We start from the raw sequence: 17293 nt of genomic DNA, 5'->3' as shown, positions 1-17293 counted from the left end.
ATTTGTGTCAGCGTGAGAGCCGACGCTGGCGTCGCATCGCTCCTCGGCTGTACAGTAAGTAGATGTGCCGGGTTTAGCTTAAGGCCCATTGTTGGCTCGGCTAGTTATAATTTAATTTACATTACTTGTTGCTTCTTATCGTTCGTGCGCGTATGTCTATGCATCTGTGTGAGTGTGTGTGTGCGAGCGCGCGCGTGTTCGGCTTAACGTAGTTGCCAGATGAGCGCAAAGCGTGGCGAGCGCACTGGCAACTCCGCAGCCGAAGCTAAGCTTCATTAAGCAGCGGCTATAGAGAGGCAGGCAAACGGAGCGCATGATCTCGCCCAGTTGCTGTTCACACTCTAACCGATTTAGATATCGCGCTCTGGTTGTACGAAAAAATTAAAAAAAAAAGAAATAGATATATATATACACATATATCAAATCAAATAGAAATCACGGCACACAAATAATAAAAGGCGAGCGCCGTAGTCGTTGTTAGTAAAATTAAATCGCGTATACGAAGCGTGAAACCCAAAGCGATCAAATAAACGTAAACAATTATAGTTAAATACAAGCGTCAAACTAACGGAAATTTGTGTAAGTGTATATATTTATATATATAGTGAGTCGCACAATATAAATGCAATAATATATATAAAAAGCAAGTGCAAGAGAGAAAGCAACAAAAATAGCAAAAGAAATCAAAGTCAAAGCTTGCGACTTAGTGAAAAACTGGAAAATGATTGCAAATTAAGAAAAGCCATAAAAATACAAAAAAAAAATCTGTGCAAATGGGCAAAACAAATGCTGCGTGTGCACGTTTCTGTGTGTGAGTGTCTGTGTGTGTGTGTGTCTAATATAAACATGTTTGTGCACATATTCCAATGAATAGCTAACTTAAAATAAATTTGTGCAAAAACAATGAAACTCCCACCAAAAAAAAGAAAAACAAATACAAAACAACAACTCGCGCAGCATCAGCACAAACAAAATCTAAGCGCGAGTTGATGTGAGAGTGAGATAGACTGTGTGTGTGCGCCATACTCACACCAAGTTAAAGCCACGTACAAGCGCTTACCTTTCATTTAATAATATTCAAGCAACAACAACAGAGAATTGTTAAAGAATGCAAAACTTAATTGTTGCTGGCTTAAACGGTGTCTGGCACATCTGGTCGAGACTCTTCTCAGTGCTGGCCGTGTAAAGTGGCCGCCCACCTGCCGCACGACTTAACTAATTTATGCTGTACAGGTGGGCTGCTCTGGCATGTTGGGCATCTACAACACAGCCGGGGATGGTAACCAAGTTCAGATTCCAGCCAAGATCTCGGCCAGTTTAGCTTTTGCGTCTCTTTCTGCTATCGGTATTTTTTTTCTCTGCTTCTGCCACTTCGTTTCAACCTGTGCCAAGCGCGCAAAAACAAAAAATAGCCTAAAAAGATAAAACAACAACAACAACAGTAGCTGTGGCCGCAGCAGCCACTAAGACGTCAGCAAAAGAAAACAACAAAAAGCAATTGGAATATCATCAGCAAAAGACATCAAATTCAACCGGTTGGTTGGGTCTTAGCGCAGCAGCGGCAATAATTTGTAAAATGAAATAAAAACAAAAGTCAAAGCAGCGAGAAAGAGAAAGAGTAAGATGTGCACAAGTGTATAGGCATCCGACGGGGGTAGCCAAGCCAAGCCAAGCCCAATCCTCGCAATTTCTTTCAGTCTGGAGCCGAGAACTTCTTGGCATAGATCGAAGCATTTATTTAAATCGCTATTATATCTTTCTTAATCATGTGATTATTCAAATTAATATATATCTTTTGTGTTATTTCTGAGCGGGTAAAAACCATGCCTGCCTTAACACACTTTTCTATACATCCGTTTTGGTTTTTTGTTTCTGTTCATTTTGGGATTTCTTCAAAACAAAAAACTCTTAGAAACAAGCTATTTGAAATAATTGCCATGTGGAATAATACCGGATTTTGTGCAGAATATGTATATATTCATATATACGCATTTGTCTAATTATTTATAATTTTATTATGCTAATTATATCGCAGTTTGATCAATGTTTCAACCAGCTTCAAGTAAGTGGCACAAAAGTCTGGCAACGCTTCCAGCTTCTTAGTGGGCAGAGCAACGGTTAATTATTGTCTGGGTATCAAATGTCTTAGTTGTGATTTGTGGGCATATCAAAAGCTTAATTTTAGCTATAAAAACTCTTCAGTTGTTAAACGTTTAGCGGGCAATAAAAAAGCTGTCCGCAATTGTAGCTTAAAAGCTAACAGTATGGCAACTCTTAAATGTGACTAGCTTAGTGAGTAGCTGTTAATTTAAATCGCATTTTGTGAGCTTAATTTTTGATATTTCTCTCCTTCAAACAATTTCACTTTTTAAGCTATATTTAATAAACGAAAAAAGTATGGCAACGCCATAAAAATCAAATAAGTGAAAAGTTGAGGCAGTGGAAAATCTAACAAAGTAAATATCATTAATAAAAGCCATACCGTAAGCCAGAAGCAACTTTCAAGATATCAAATTTGATAACAAACACAGTTTATCGCATGAAAAAGTTATCGATCAATCATAAACCCGACTTTTAAGTAGAGATAGAAGTAGATTGTAATAGAAGAATGGCTACAAGTATAGACAATCCGAAAAAGTAAATAATATACCCATTCAAAAAGTTATCGATAAAAACCTAGACTTATCAAGTAGCGCAGAATCTCATTTTGTCTAAAATATAAATCTATGTCAGCTTGCATCTCAATTGAAAAAGAATTTAACATATTTTTGATTAAAAAAATAATAAAACTCAATTTATCGAATCAAATCATTATCGATCAAGGGCAAGAAAGACAAGAAGAGTGGATGGAAGTCGATGGAACCAACAAAACAAATTTTAGGCAGCTTAAACTTAAAACTATGTTTAGAAAGCGCAATTTATCGAATCGGGTGATCGATAACTTACAAGCTAGGTTTTACAGCTTAAGCAATGCTGAAATTTATGAACTTTCCAATATATGTGCCATGCTTTCATCGAACTTAGCAAAACTGTGTTAATTGCGAGTCAGCTTCCGAGGCAAATATGTTATATATATCCACATATTTATATATATTACACATGAATCATAATAGATATAGTTAAGGCTTTATATACAGACACTGAAAAGGCCCTGAAAATCGCAGCCAGATGGATTGGTCTGTATTTCTTTTTGGCTATTGCAAACATATTTGCGCAAGTCTTTAGAGCCGAGACGCTAATTTGATTGATTTGTTTGGTAGCTCAGACACGTCCATATATACATCTATATAGATAGATAGATGGATATATTAACTTTTTGACGCTTGAGTCGAGAGTCTATTTGCATACGGACAAATTGAAATCATGCGTTGCGACTCAGTTCTGGATGGCTGAGCATGGAGCTCTTATCATACTCAGCTAATCCGCATGTAATTGAAATATTTCCCAAATCACATGCCAACCGAAGCAATTAGCAAACACAGCTATCATTCCATTCCTCTTACTGTGTATATATATATATATATAAATTTCAATTCAGCTTTATGGCTAGCTAATATTGTGGCCGAATCGTGCTGTTCAATGCAAAAGTTTTTGTTGTTGTTTTATTGAAATGCTAAAGATTTGCCACAAATAAAAAACCCAAAAAGCCGAAGAAACGTTTACAGTTTTTGCTGCTGCTGTTAACTGCGGCTCAAGGATGAGCGCCCTGCAAACAGCACACAACAAAAGCAATAAGAAGAAGATGAAGAAGTAGAATCATAGCAAAAACAAACAAACTACCTCAGAGTTTAACTTCCGGCTAAATCAATATAACAACAGCAACAATAGCCGCAATAACAGCTACGCTTTATAAGCAGCGACAGGTTTTTGATTTTCGTAAGCGCACAAAAAGAGTTGCTTGGCTTGCGTATAATTCAAAGATCTTTTCAAATGTATTACATTGAGCTGTGACATCCAAGATTCAAATCAAAATTCAAAAACAAATTTTAAATTAAAAATAAAATAAAGATTAAAAATGCATCTTAAAAAAACTAAAAAAGGAAACCAAATTCAATTGATAAAAAAAAGATACTTTAAAAAAATATAAAAAAGAAATTATAGAAAGCTATAAAAGAACATATTAGAAGAAAAAAATTAAACAAAAATTGATTTTAAAAAAAATATAGTTTTGAGGTGTGTGTTTTAGAGGTGTGATATATTTTTAGAACTAATAAGCTTAAAAATAATAATTAAAAAAAAAATTATATATAGAAAGTTAAAACCTTTTTCTTCCTTTTTCAAAATACTTTTTGTAAGCAGCCTGTAAGAATTTTTAGCGACTTTATATCAAATTTTCTCAATTTTAAAAATATAAAAAATATAATTAAATCTCTAAAAGAAGAAGTAGAGCATTAAAGAGTCAGCGACAACTTTTTGTTGCATTTCATAATTTTTGTTATTTAAATAATTTGCAGCTGCTTCTTAAATAAGAATACAACTGTTGTCATTATTCGAGCATGTCATTCTTCTTTTCTTTTTCTATTTCTATTTGTTTTTTTTTTAGTATTTTTATCTTCTTTTTTACCAATTTCAAATCAAGTTTTGTTGCTGTTGTTGCGTCAAACTAAATCAAATCAAATCACTTGAGTTATTTTCGTATGAAAAGCATTTTGTTTGCTGTTCTGCTTGGGAACTTTGCGAATATACATATATATATATATATATATATATGTATGCATATATATCCACATTCATATCCATAGCTCAAGCTAAAGCTGAAGCTGTAGCCGAAGCGTTAATTTAATCAAAATCATTGCGACAATGCGACGTCAATGAATGCGACAACAACAACAACAAAAACAACAAGAACAACAAATGCGACGATAGCTGAGACGTACTCAAAAGAATGTCTTTAATCTATACTATCTTTTTTTTACTACTAAAGAAGTTTTACATTCGTTAAAATCTAGGTAAATATTTGAAGATGTCGCAATTCATTCAAAATAAACATTTCCAAATAATATTTTCTAATTAATAATTAAAATATTAAAATATTTATTGAAATATTTTAATATATAGAAATTTATCAAAATAATTTATTTTATTTATAAAAACTTTAAAAAACATACATTTTTTGCATATATTTTATTTATTTGTTATGGAATTTTAAAAAATTAATTTATGTTAATTTTAATATTTATAAATTTATAGAAAAATTTAAGTGATTTGTGAAGAGCATTGAAAATTATGTTAAATGCCAATAGCATATTTTTTATGTGTATATATATTTTTTAGCACATTTAATTTTATGTTACTAATTATGAGAACCTTTAAATTTTTGCTTAAAATTTTAAACATTATAAAATTAAATTTGATTAGCTAATATTTTGTTAAGCAATTATACCGTCTGGAATATTTCTTTAATCAAATATTTAAATGTTTAATTTATGAATATATATCTATATTATATATGTTTTCTAGATATTTGTAATAATTCTTTATATGTTAAATGTAAAATCAAAAATAAATATTTTTTATAAATTTGTAACATATTAAGCTAAAAAGTAAATACTGAACTTTTCATAGATAAATATATTTATTTATAGCATATTAAAATTATATTAAGTCATTCAATAAATACTAATTTATATTATTCATACAATTTCTACTCTTTGCAATTGTGAGAGTTTATTATGAATGAAATCTGAAGCAAAGTGTTAGAAAGTGAATGAGAACAATTAAGTCACGCTCTCAGCCGGATATAAGTTCCGCAGTTCATACTTACTGCACTCCCATATTTATATATATGTATATACATATATATATATTTATGTATGTATATATAAATAGTCTATAATGCGCACAACAAACAGAGCCGACATAAAAAATAAAGAAACAGACACAGAAACAAGCACACAGACAGAAAGACAACAATAAAAATCAACAAAAACTTCGTCATTTAAAACGCAATTAAAAGAACAACAACAACAACAAAAAATCACTTCATCAACTAAAAATGATATATTCTATTCGTTGTGCCACTTAGATTTCGCATTAAAAAATAAAGTTCAATTTTAAAAGATGTTTCAAAATTCCATTGCATACTTCGCTGCGCACAAAAGGAAAATTACCAGACACAAAAATATTTGAAAAATAAAAATTGACTATTATTTAAAACTAAATAAAAAAAGAATTATATAAATAAAACATGTTTATACAAAAAAATAATATAGAAATCAATTTAATTGTAGACTCGAGCTAAGATACGCCTTAAAACTCGATCAAGATATAATTTTCAAAAATTTACTTAAATATTTCAACTGAAATTAATACAATTTTCAAAATGTTTCTATAATGCACCTGAAATACTAACTAAGCATGGTATTAGGCATAAGTAAAAATAAATTTACCTTCTGACAGCAATTTGTATACCCTTAGCCCATGAGCTAAATGGCGGCAGTATAAAGCGTGAAAGTTTGTATAAATTAGCTACATTTTTATTGCCAACCATAGCCAAGTGTCTGGCCGTTAACCTGCCTGTCCATCTGCTGTATGAATGATATATATATAAATATCATATGCCATATTTTGGTTACCTTTATCCATGCTTATGACCCCATAGATATTCAAGCCCTATAAATTTGATTAATATTCAACAATAAACAACTAAGTTATTCACTTAATTTATATTGGGCTTTACTAGAAGAACCAGGCCAACATTGGTGTTGCTGTGTGAGTGTGTTAATGTGTGTATTGGTGTGTGCGTGTGTGTATATAGATAGAAGTCGGAATGTTTAAAAGAACAGCGCGGCACGAGCTCAATGCCTAAAGCTTAATGCCCCTTAAAGTTAAAGTCAAATTCTGAGTAAAGCACAAGCCTTACACTTTCTTATATACATATAAATACATACATATATTTATACAGACACATATTTATGTAAGTAATACAAACAAGAAAAAAAACTCTTAGTAGACATCAGTTTATAGCTCGTGAGCTGGCAATGCAAATTGTTTATCTGTAATTTTTGCAGTTTTGTTTTTGCGTTTCGCCTGGTCCACAGTACAAATGTGATATCATGTCAAGTATATATAAATATATATACTATATATACATACATGAACTGCGACGTCATGTTGTTATCACAGAGCAAAAAAAAAACATGTTTCTCAAATATGCATAAAAAAAGCTCTAATCGAGCTGTCTGCCAACGTCGTATAGTAGCGAATACTTAAACACAATATTCAGCGGGAATTGTTGTTTATTGTAATAAATAAAATGTTCCGGGAATTATGGAAAATCAGAATTAATTTCTAATAAACACAATGAGACGCTACAAAACCTTCGACTTGTCGCTATGGAAACTCTTCCATAGATCTATTTTCCTTCACTTTCTGCGCTGGTCGTGTTGCAGTTAAACTGAAAAATACATTTTTCAGAGTTGAAATCGGAGTGAAATAAACACAAACTGTGAATATTATGAAAATTAACTATTAGAAAATATTCCAAGAACTGTTCTTCATATTTTGCAGTCCAAACAACAAGCGGTATGATGCGGTAGAGTCTGCCAAGATCTGGCAATGATGACGACTAACGTATAAATATTTATTGGACTAACAACTTTTGGATATGAATATGGAATTTGAATTTCCGGACTTTTGTAAGTATGCAAAAATTAAAATAAAAAAATGTTTATATATATAAGAAATTTAGAATTGTTTCAATGCAAGTTAAACATGAAGCTATAAATATATATACTATATATACATATGTAGTAAGCCTATATTTTTGAAAACTTAGTTTAAAAATAATTAAATAAAATTATTTTTATATTCAATATAGATTATAAGATAAGATATAAGATTTGAAAAACAATAAAATTGTAAAATAAATTTAAATATTTAAATACTTTAAGGACTTATCTCAGTCAGCAGATCTCTCTAATCTTACCTGACATAGGCGTGATTGAAGAAGAGGCCAATCGTTCAGTTCAACTATTTTCTTTGTTTTAAGATTATATAAAACCTTAGCTAAGCTATCAAGCCAACTGGCCGTAGTCATAAAAATTCCTTTAATCAAAAGCCCGCCAAACTTTCAAATGTTGTCATACATTAGTAAACATGAAAATTGTTATACACACTTGATATATACATGTTATACACTGTGCTATATGTGTATAACATTATTTATAACTCATTAGACTAGCTATGTTATAAGGACATTCGTTATACAGGGAAATTTGTTCAACAGAGTAAGCTAGGCCTCGACACTGCTACCCAACATATCTCAGAGCTTAACTGATATTATCGAAAAGGCAATCTGAAAAGCAAATAGTTTAGATATTCGTAGATGATGATAAAATGCCTAAATGATAATGGCCCATGCCAGGGTTATAAAAACAGCAGCGGCATAAATTGTCCTTCGACTGGTCTCCAAAATATGCGCCGTTTCGTCAATAACAAAATCTAAATGTGGCTACCGAAATAGATGGCAAATAAAAAATAAATTGAATGTAGCAGTCGGCAAATGCTTAACAGCATTTGAGTTAGGCATAGCTATAGACACATACACATACTATATATATAAATATATGTATATATCTATGTAGGTTTATATATTGCCAAATAATGTCGCCTGCTTTCCTTTGTTTGATCAATATTGCTGCGAGCAGGACGCGAATTCAAATCATTTTGCAGGCCAAATCAAATTTCAGTGCACAAAAATAACTCAACGCATTTGACGTTGAGGCGCGGCAAAAAAAATCAAATATAATATTTATAATAATAATAAAATAGTTTTAAAAAAACAGCTTTTGCTGTAATGTTTTGAATTGTGAATGCATATGTAAAAACATTTAAGAATCTACAAAAAAAAACACTTGTAAAAACAATATTTGATTTTAATTTCCAAATGGTTTTGTGCCCTTTTTTATATTTTATACATCTCTCTCTCACTCTCGCCCTCTCTGTGATTCTCCCTTTCTCTTTTTTATTATTTTTAATTGGGTTTCGTTTTCGCTTTCAATTACCTGACGAGCTTCTGTTTCTGTTCAAGTTGTTTATAATTTTGTTTTCTTTTGCTTTTTATATATATGAAAAAAAAGATTGAACATTTGGAAAAGCGCATTTTCACTGCTCAGCGAATTGTGAAGAGTGCATCAACCGCTAGTGCATTAGATAATTGTTGTTATATTTCTTGCTTCACTCTCTTTGTCGATTGGTCTATAAAACTTTAATAATTATTGTGGATGCTGCAGCGGCAGCTGTTAACTTGGCTATTAGTGCGATTTGTTTGGGCCTGGCCAAAAGGCGAGCAGGCAACGCGTTCCATTCAATACAAAAACAAATTAAAAAAAATATATATAGATATATACATAAATCAACTTGATAATGGATTATCCCAAAACATTAAATGGTAATTTGTATAATTTTATTTCACCTGGCTTTTGCACTCCTTTCTGTCTCTGCCTCACATCTTTATCGATCAAACACACTACGCTTATCAATCCACTTCTCTTGTCTTCTCTCTGTCTCTGTTTTTTTTTTTTTGTGTTTTGTTTCGCTTTTCGCTTATAATTAGAATTCTGTTTTTATCGCTTTGTTGTGAACGCCTCCTAAAAAACAAAACCCCAAAAACAAAAAATAAAAACAATAAATTATCTATAAACTGTGTTAAATGAGCTTCACTAAGCGTGTGCACAAAATAATTATTAAACAAATATTTACTGGAAAAGAAATTGTTTGTTTGTGATGCCAACAACTTCTTCTGCTAACTAATTTATCTATTTGAGTTAGACGGAAATTTCAATTTACTTAAATTATTTGCTTAGAAAGTCATAAGGTTATCGCTGAAAGCAATTAAATCTTATGCTGACAATTCAATTCACAGATTTTCTATTGTCTAGCTAATTCGACTCTCAGCAGCTGCATCTTATACGCTCTTCTACACTCTCATGCACAGTAATACTGTTGCTTATACACACTTTTCAAGTCTTATACTTAGCATACTATACTATACATACTGCTTGCTCTCACACTTACTTTACAGCGCTGTCTCTTATACTTCTACTTATACTAATTTATATGCATACCTCCACTTCTACTTGGCATCATTATCATAATTATATACACATTTATACTTATACTCAGATTCACATTCATTTTCATTGTCATAAATATTTTTATATGCTTATACTTCTTCCTTCCTCTACTTATACTAATACGCTTGCTTATATTCCTACTTATGTTAATTATCACAGTAGTTGATTATAGTAGTTATAGTAGTGATTATAGTATTTATACATAGTCTTATTAGCACTGATACTTATACCAACTTTTTATACTCTTATATTATATTAATACTTAGTTTTATATATAATATACACATACAATACTTTGTCGTATACTCATACTTAAAGTAATACCGATAATTATGTGCATCTGATTATCATATTCATTAATATTAAAACTTTTGCTCATACTTATACTCTTACTGCTAGTCACGCAAATCTCTTAGCCATAACTCGTTGGTTACTTATACTAAAGTATTTTATTCTCCCATCTTAATTATACTCATACTTATACTCGTCTCATATTTATACATATTTATACTTATACTTTTAGCATATTTCATTTCTTGTTTATATTTATAGAAATATCTATACTATTTGGACTCTTAATTATACTCATAGTCATTCTTATACCATTGCGAGCATGTGTATACACCTAATTTACTTATACTCATACTCATACTTATACTAACATATTTATACTACTGCAAATATACATTAGCATAAGTATGCTAATATATTTATACTCGTGCTGAGCTGACTCATAAACATGCTTATATTCTAACACGTATTCCTACTTATACTCGTTATGATAGTGCCATGTATACACACCCACATATACTTCTACTTAGACTCCCACTTACACTCTTATATATAGCTTATAATATATAATCTTATACTTATACTCCTACGTCCGCTTATACTTAGACACATTTGTCTCGTCTTCTATATAATATTTGGCGCATTGCTGCTCTATTTTCTCTTGCAGCTCGCCCAGACTTTATGGATGGCATCGACAATGAGGCACTCGATTTGTTTATGCAAGCCGCTGGCGTCGGATCGCTCGATGATGCAGCACAGCACGGCAACAATGAGACGCTCAGCTTGGAGCAGACAGCCGGAATTGGTGGCATCTCCAAACTTGAATCGCCGCACACGCCGCCAATGAACGTGCTGGATGCACAGCTGGGCACGACGGGGCGGGTGAGTGCGATGGCCATGCCGCTGGCACATCTGCCCGAGAGTCCGCCCGATTCGGGCTCTGAGCCCGCCTACAGTCCGCTAGGAGATGTGCATGCGCTCAATGGGCGGGAGCTCATCTATTCAGGACTAACAAACATGCAACACCAACAACAACAACAGCAGCAGCAGCATCAACATCAACAGCTGTTGCACACAGATTTGCAGTTCGCAGCGCCACAGCAAGGACATCATTTTGTGGCGCCTGCGCAGGATGTGCGAGTAAAGCATGAGACTGGATTGATCATGAATGCCAACAGCCTGCTCTGCCAGCAGCAACAACAGCAACAGCAGCAGCAGCAGATGGGCGAGCAACAGTTGCTGTCAATGCAGCAGCAGCAACATCACGATTTACCGCCTGAGCAGCTGCTCTATCAGCATTACGATAATGGGCATGGTCTATATGGAGCTGGCAGCTATCAAAATCTGACGAACATGTCCACCTGCATGTTGACCTCGCCATTGGGCCTGGGCGATCGCGTTCAGGTGATTGGCACCAGTCAATTGTCGCTGAATCGCAGCTCCACGCCCTCGACGCCAGTGCATTCGCTGTCCCGCAAGCGCAAGATGTCCACCCAGTTGGATTGCCCGGACTTTGCGCCCAGTGTGCCCAAACATGAGACGGGTCTATTAATCAGTCCGTTGCGCAGCTCTCATCATTCCATTGCAGCTGCACCGAGCAGCAGTAGCAGCAGCAGCAGCAGCAGTCATCACAGCGAACACGATCCGAGCAAGACACCCGCGCACTCACATTGCTCCGCCTCCGTTTCTCCAGCCTTGTCCGGCATCAACTCCCAGACAGAGAATAGCCTGGATGGGCAGATCAGTAATGCAGCAGGTGGCAGTGGGTCAGGCAGCGAAGCTGGTGATCCAGCTTTGACGCAATGCATCCGATTCAGCCCCTTTCAGCCAGAGAATTGGCACAAACTGTGCGATCAGAGCCTGCAGGAGCTGTCCGTCATTTATTATCGTGTGGATGCGGACAAAGGATTCAACTTCAGCGTCTCGGATGACGCGTATGTGTGCCAGAAGAAGAATCACTTTCAGGTCACGTGCCATGCGCGCCTTCAAGGAGATGCCAAATTTGTGAAGACACCGTCCGGCTTGGAGAAAATCAAATCCTTTCACTTGCATTTCTACGGTGTCAAATTCGAGGCGCCCAATCAAACAATACGCGTGGAGCAGAGCCAATCGGATCGCTCCAAGAAGCCATTCTATCCCGTACCGTAAGTCTGCCAATCAGAAAACATTTTTTATTATATAGTATATATATATACATAAATATATGATATTTGCCTTCACCAGTATCGATCTCCAGAGCCATATTGTCAGCAAGATTACCGTGGGGCGTTTGCACTTCTCGGAGACAACCAACAATAATATGCGTAAGAAGGGACGCCCCAATCCGGAGCAACGTTTCTTTCAGCTGGTTGTCGGCCTGCATGTGCACACCACGTCCGGACACTTTCCGGTTGTTAGCCATGGCAGCGAGCGTATTATTGTGCGTGCCTCGAATCCAGGTCAGTTTGAGTCGGATGTGGATCTGTGCTGGCAACGTGGCATTACACAGGAGTCCATATTTCATGCGGGCCGTGTGGGCATCAATACGGATCGGCCAGACGAGAGTCTGGTCGTGCATGGCAATCTCAAGGTATCCGGCCATATTGTTCAGCCTAGCGATAGTCGCGCCAAACAGGAAATCGCCGAATTGGATACGTCGGTGCAGTTGCGCAATATGCAAAAGATTCGCATTGTTCGCTATCGCTATGAGCCGGAATTTGCGGTGCATTCGGGCTTGAGGCGCGAAAGTGACACTAGAGAAATTGTCGATACGGGCGTTATAGCGCAGGAGGTGCGTGAGGTTATACCGGATGCAGTCCAAGAGGCTGGCAGCGTTGTACTCCCCAATGGAAATGTTATTGAGAACTTTTTGCTGGTCAACAAGGTAAGACACTCAAAATAACCACCTTTAATTTTGAATAATCAGTTTTCGTGTATGGTCACACTAGCAAAAGGACTAATGGATACTAATTATTAAAGCTATTATTACAAAGTGGTAAAATAATTTTCATTAAATTAAGGATATTGGTAATGATTTTTCTTAAAATTTAACCATTTCAAATTGTCTATAATGGTAATAAGCCTAACTTGGGACACGAGCAACATTTTAAACTTTATATACGTGTCCATTAATCAGATATTATTTAGGGTCACATTTGTAGCAAGTTCAATAAAATAGAATATGTACACACTAAAATTTGTGGTCCATCATGGTCACACTTATTCTTATTTGATTGTTATCACAATTTTCAAACCACTATTTACAACAAAGGAACTTGGTTTTATTTAAAACACAAAAACAATGCTAAAAAATGTTCATATCTGTGATAAACAAAAAATCAAACACCAGCATAACACAACAAATATTTCAAAACTTGTATCTCTTCGCTGTAGGATCGTATACTAATGGAGAACATTGGGGCCGTTAAGGAGCTATGCAAGGTGACCGGATCGCTTGAGACGCGTATCGAGAATCTGGAGCGAGCCAACAACACTCACAATAATCATCAATTGCGTGCCAAGGATTTGTTAGAGCCACGTTGCATTTTACCACCACGCGTTCGCAAATCAAATAGTCGCAGCAATGAGGGCTACGAAATCTGCTCCAGCCGCCTAATGCAGGTCATCATCTTTCTGCTGATCATTGTGATGGCAGCCTGGTGAGAAATACATGACTTATAAGTCTAATATATGCTCTAATATTTATATAATTCTGAATTCAGCTTGGCTGCTGTTTCTACACTGTATTTTGTGGAGCACAATAAGCAACAGCAGCAGCAACATTTGGAAGGGTATCCCGGGTTCGGCGATGGTCACCTCTTTCGGCCCGATGGAACGACTCGGTTTAGTGACGAGGATCGATACAATTTCCAGCAAAGTTTGCAAACGCTGTTCAAGAACAAAACGCATGGCGCGTGGCCCAGCTTAATGTATGCAGCGAGCACTACGCGTCCCACTGGCAGAAGCAGCCAAGCTTTACGCTTAAGCGACGGCGATGTTGAGGAGGAGGAGGAGCTGACGGCTGTCATGAACAATCCACAGGTGAATTTACCGTTGCCCAAACTTCATGCACCACAGCCACGCATCACAACCACTGCACCACGCAACAACAACAACAAGACAATTGTTAGCAAAAACAAATCGAAATGGCCCGTCTCACAGGATGCACTGCGTCCGGGTGCTGCTCAAAAGCTGCTGCAAAGCGCACGCGTTGCAGCTGTCAGTCGAACTCTAGCCAGCAGCACAAACGAAACGGATGGTTCCTCCGAGAAGCCACAGGGCATAACACTCTCCCAGGACTTCGAGAATAATTCCATTGATGTGGACGCACAGCAGCAGCAACAGCAACGATTGCTGCAGCAGCAACAACAGCCGCAGCAACAGCAACAGCAGCCGCCTTTAAAGCCCTCCTCCAAGCTGGACGAGCGCATTATCGTTGTGAACACCGTTGCCAGCACAGCTGTAGATAATTTCTCGTCCTCCGATGCCGGCCAGGCTATAAGAAAGCTGAATGCAGGCGATGCCGCCATTTATAATGTATACAAAACCGTTTCGCCACCAACAGCCAACTTGGCTCTAACTACCAACAAGGTGAGCACAGAGCAGAGTCACGTCCAGAGCACGCTATCCCTTGCCTTAGATGTGCCGCCGCCAGCAGCTGTGCGCAACAGCAGCGGGAACAAGGAGAGTGCTGATGCACTCGATCTGCAAAATCTGAGCAATACAAATGAATCGGAAGCTGTGGATAATCCCATAACAGCACTCTTTGGCTTTGAGTACACGGATGCGGGTTTACGGGATTCCGCAGTGGGTCGACGGTCGGCTAACCAACGTAGTCTGGACTGGATTAGACACAAGAGCCTAAAGACGCCGCTGTTTGGCCAGCCAAAGGAATGCAGTGGCGAGGAGGCAAACAGCGCTAACTGTCAGGTGGGTACAGTAGTTTCCCCTCGTATTTCCGATATACCATTCTAATCATTGCGTGTGCCTTCAGTCCAACTGCTTTGAGTCACAGCAACCGGCTGCAGCTGCTGCGGATAATGTGGACGCGAATGTCAAGAAACAACATGTGGAGGAAGATCTACAATCCGCAGAGCAGGACCAGGAAGAGGAGGAGCCGGATATATTGATCATACAGCCAGTAGCTGGAAATGAGACCAACGCCTACCATGGCAAAAACTCGCACAGCACAGCTGCACGATCCAAGCAATTAGCTAGCGAAACAGGCGTTTCTGCTGGCGAGGATGCTATATACACTGTGCTAAATGCCGCACCTGCTGCAGCAGCCGAACATGTAGAGGCAGCACCACTGGCTACAGCCACGGCTGTGCCACATCCCTTAGATTGCTGGAGCATTACCAGCTGCGTGCTGGCGGGGCTAAACAATCACACAATTGATGTGGCTCAGTTTTGTCCCAGCTCCGGAAGCTCATTGAATATCACCTATACGGTGCCTGTGTCTAAGTTTTTACAAGCTGCCAGCTTAGAGCTGCATTTCAGGTTGGGTTAGGGACACAAATCTCTTAGCAGCTTGTATAATTTGTTATCCTTAACAGTTCCAGCAAGCCCATGCAGTGGTCTATTTGCAGCGATGATGAGCAGTCCAAGGCCAATGTAGGTGCACAGCTAAACGAGGATGAGGAGGCGCTACCAAGCAGCAGCAGCAGCAGCAACTGGGTAAAGGTACTCAAGCAGCTGGGTAATAATAAACTCATTCTAGCGCTTGATATGCCCAATCGTGGCTACTTTCTGCGCGAGTTTATGCTGCGCGCCAGTACAGACCTGGAACAAGTAAGCCAATTATATAGGATATAACAACAGAGTCTAATTACATTTGAATTATAGCAAAAACTATGCGATGACAACGCCCATGTGGCAAACCCTATACTGCAGTACAACTTTAGCATCGTAAGAAATTGTGATTAGTTAACAAACAATTTAATTTATGGCACGGATTGGATCAAAAATGAAAACGAAAAGAAAAACAACAAAAAATAAAGATTTAATTCCTGGCTCAGCGGCAACTGATCGCAGTTGAATGTGGGCAGCAATAACAAATTTGACAACAAAAAAACTACAAAAAAAAACATACAAAAATGCATTCAAAACTTTTATCGACATTTTAAATAAAAATATTTAGTAAAATGTAATTTCGACTGCTTTCTTTAACTACTTAAGGGCCTACTTAGAGCAAGTTGGTACTATGGGGCTACACGGCGAAGGGCTGATCTTTGCCATCCTCGTGGTATTTGATGTAGGTTTCGCCATGGGTAAAGTCCTTGGTGCCTTCCAGGCGACCACGCGCCGGTGCCTTATCGTAATCGAATGCCTTTTCTGATTTGCCAAACAGCTGATTTGCCATTTCGATGTCCTCACGGTATTTTCCGACAACGACTTTTTTACCGCTAATTGGATCGGTTATGTCACCCAGGGGATAAACCACTTTTTCCACCTTGTGGGTTATTAATCGTGTCAGGCGTTCGGGCAGCTCTCTTATTAATACAATATCGCCTGTCTTGCACACCTTTTGTGGATCGTGGGCAAAGAAGAATGTATCCTTTTTAAAGTACTGCAATTAGCAATATTTAAATAAAATTTCCACATGCCGCTTAACAAAAAGTCTGCAAACCATATTTAGATTTTTATCCAGCTCCATTCGACGAATACGTATTTTGGAAGCATTTTGTTTAATGCAGGGCATGCATTGGCCCAATAGTACTAATCCTCGTGCTGACATTTTGCTTAAATATTTAATAATAAAAACAACGTAAATTCACGTTTCTCAAAAAAACAAGTAAATTATGAAGTAAGTGTGACCAGCTCTAGATAAGTAAATTTAATTCACATAAAATACCAATAAAAAACTCACAATTGTGACTGTTTTAGTATTTTAACTTAATGCGCAGCAGGTGTGCACACACTTGATGTAACTGTTAATCAGCTGTTTG

At 36.8% G+C, this 17293-nt stretch overlaps 2 protein-coding genes across 3 annotated transcripts; one reads left to right on the top strand and one right to left on the bottom strand.

The window, feature by feature from the left end:
- The first annotated feature begins 322 nt into the window (after positions 1 to 322).
- LOC115483361 lies at positions 323 to 16456 on the top strand. Of its 2 annotated transcripts, XM_030225045.1 has the most exons (9): positions 323 to 579; positions 7510 to 7637; positions 11035 to 12511; positions 12591 to 13230; positions 13740 to 14005; positions 14069 to 15275; positions 15340 to 15845; positions 15902 to 16136; positions 16191 to 16456. In XM_030225045.1, the coding sequence occupies exons 2-9, from the start codon at positions 7607 to 7609 to the stop codon at positions 16269 to 16271; spliced, it is 4443 nt and encodes a 1480-aa protein (XP_030080905.1). In that variant the 5' UTR covers positions 323 to 579; positions 7510 to 7606; the 3' UTR covers positions 16272 to 16456. The 2 variants fall into 2 exon arrangements, with proteins under 2 accessions (XP_030080905.1, XP_030080906.1); XM_030225046.1 differs by lacking the exons at positions 323 to 579; positions 7510 to 7637 and adding an exon at positions 9340 to 9391.
- A 19-nt stretch (positions 16457 to 16475) lies between these two features.
- LOC115483362 (28S ribosomal protein S17, mitochondrial) lies at positions 16476 to 17158 on the bottom strand. Its single transcript, XM_030225047.1, has 2 exons — positions 16975 to 17158; positions 16476 to 16914 (listed from the first exon to the last, which is right to left on the bottom strand). The coding sequence occupies exons 1-2, from the start codon at positions 17080 to 17082 to the stop codon at positions 16555 to 16557; spliced, it is 468 nt and encodes a 155-aa protein (XP_030080907.1). The 5' UTR covers positions 17083 to 17158; the 3' UTR covers positions 16476 to 16554.
- Between the last annotated feature and the right edge of the window lie 135 nt (positions 17159 to 17293).

This window comes from Drosophila hydei, unplaced genomic scaffold (genome assembly GCF_003285905.1).
Source record: "Drosophila hydei strain 15085-1641.00,03,60 unplaced genomic scaffold, DhydRS2 tig00008122-arrow-pilon, whole genome shotgun sequence".
Classification (NCBI taxonomy): domain Eukaryota; kingdom Metazoa; phylum Arthropoda; class Insecta; order Diptera; family Drosophilidae; genus Drosophila; species Drosophila hydei.
The sequence above is the reverse complement of the archived record's forward strand: the minus strand, read 5'-3'. Positions and strand labels throughout refer to the sequence as shown.

Bases quoted from the DNA above. Each gene is read 5' to 3' on its own strand.
- LOC115483361 (XM_030225045.1), top strand. From the start codon at position 7,607: ATGAATATGGAATTTGAATTTCCGGACTTTT. The intron at 7,638-11,034 runs GTAAGTATGCAA...TTTCTCTTGCAG, and splicing joins ATTTGAATTTCCGGACTTTT to CTCGCCCAGACTTTATGGAT. The intron at 14,006-14,068 runs GTGAGAAATACA...TTCTGAATTCAG, and splicing joins ATCATTGTGATGGCAGCCTG to CTTGGCTGCTGTTTCTACAC.
- LOC115483362 (XM_030225047.1), bottom strand. From the start codon at position 17,082: ATGTCAGCACGAGGATTAGTACTATTGGGCCAATGCATGCCCTGCATT. The intron at 16,915-16,974 runs GTTTGCAGACTT...TGCTAATTGCAG, and splicing joins TGGATAAAAATCTAAATATG to TACTTTAAAAAGGATACATT.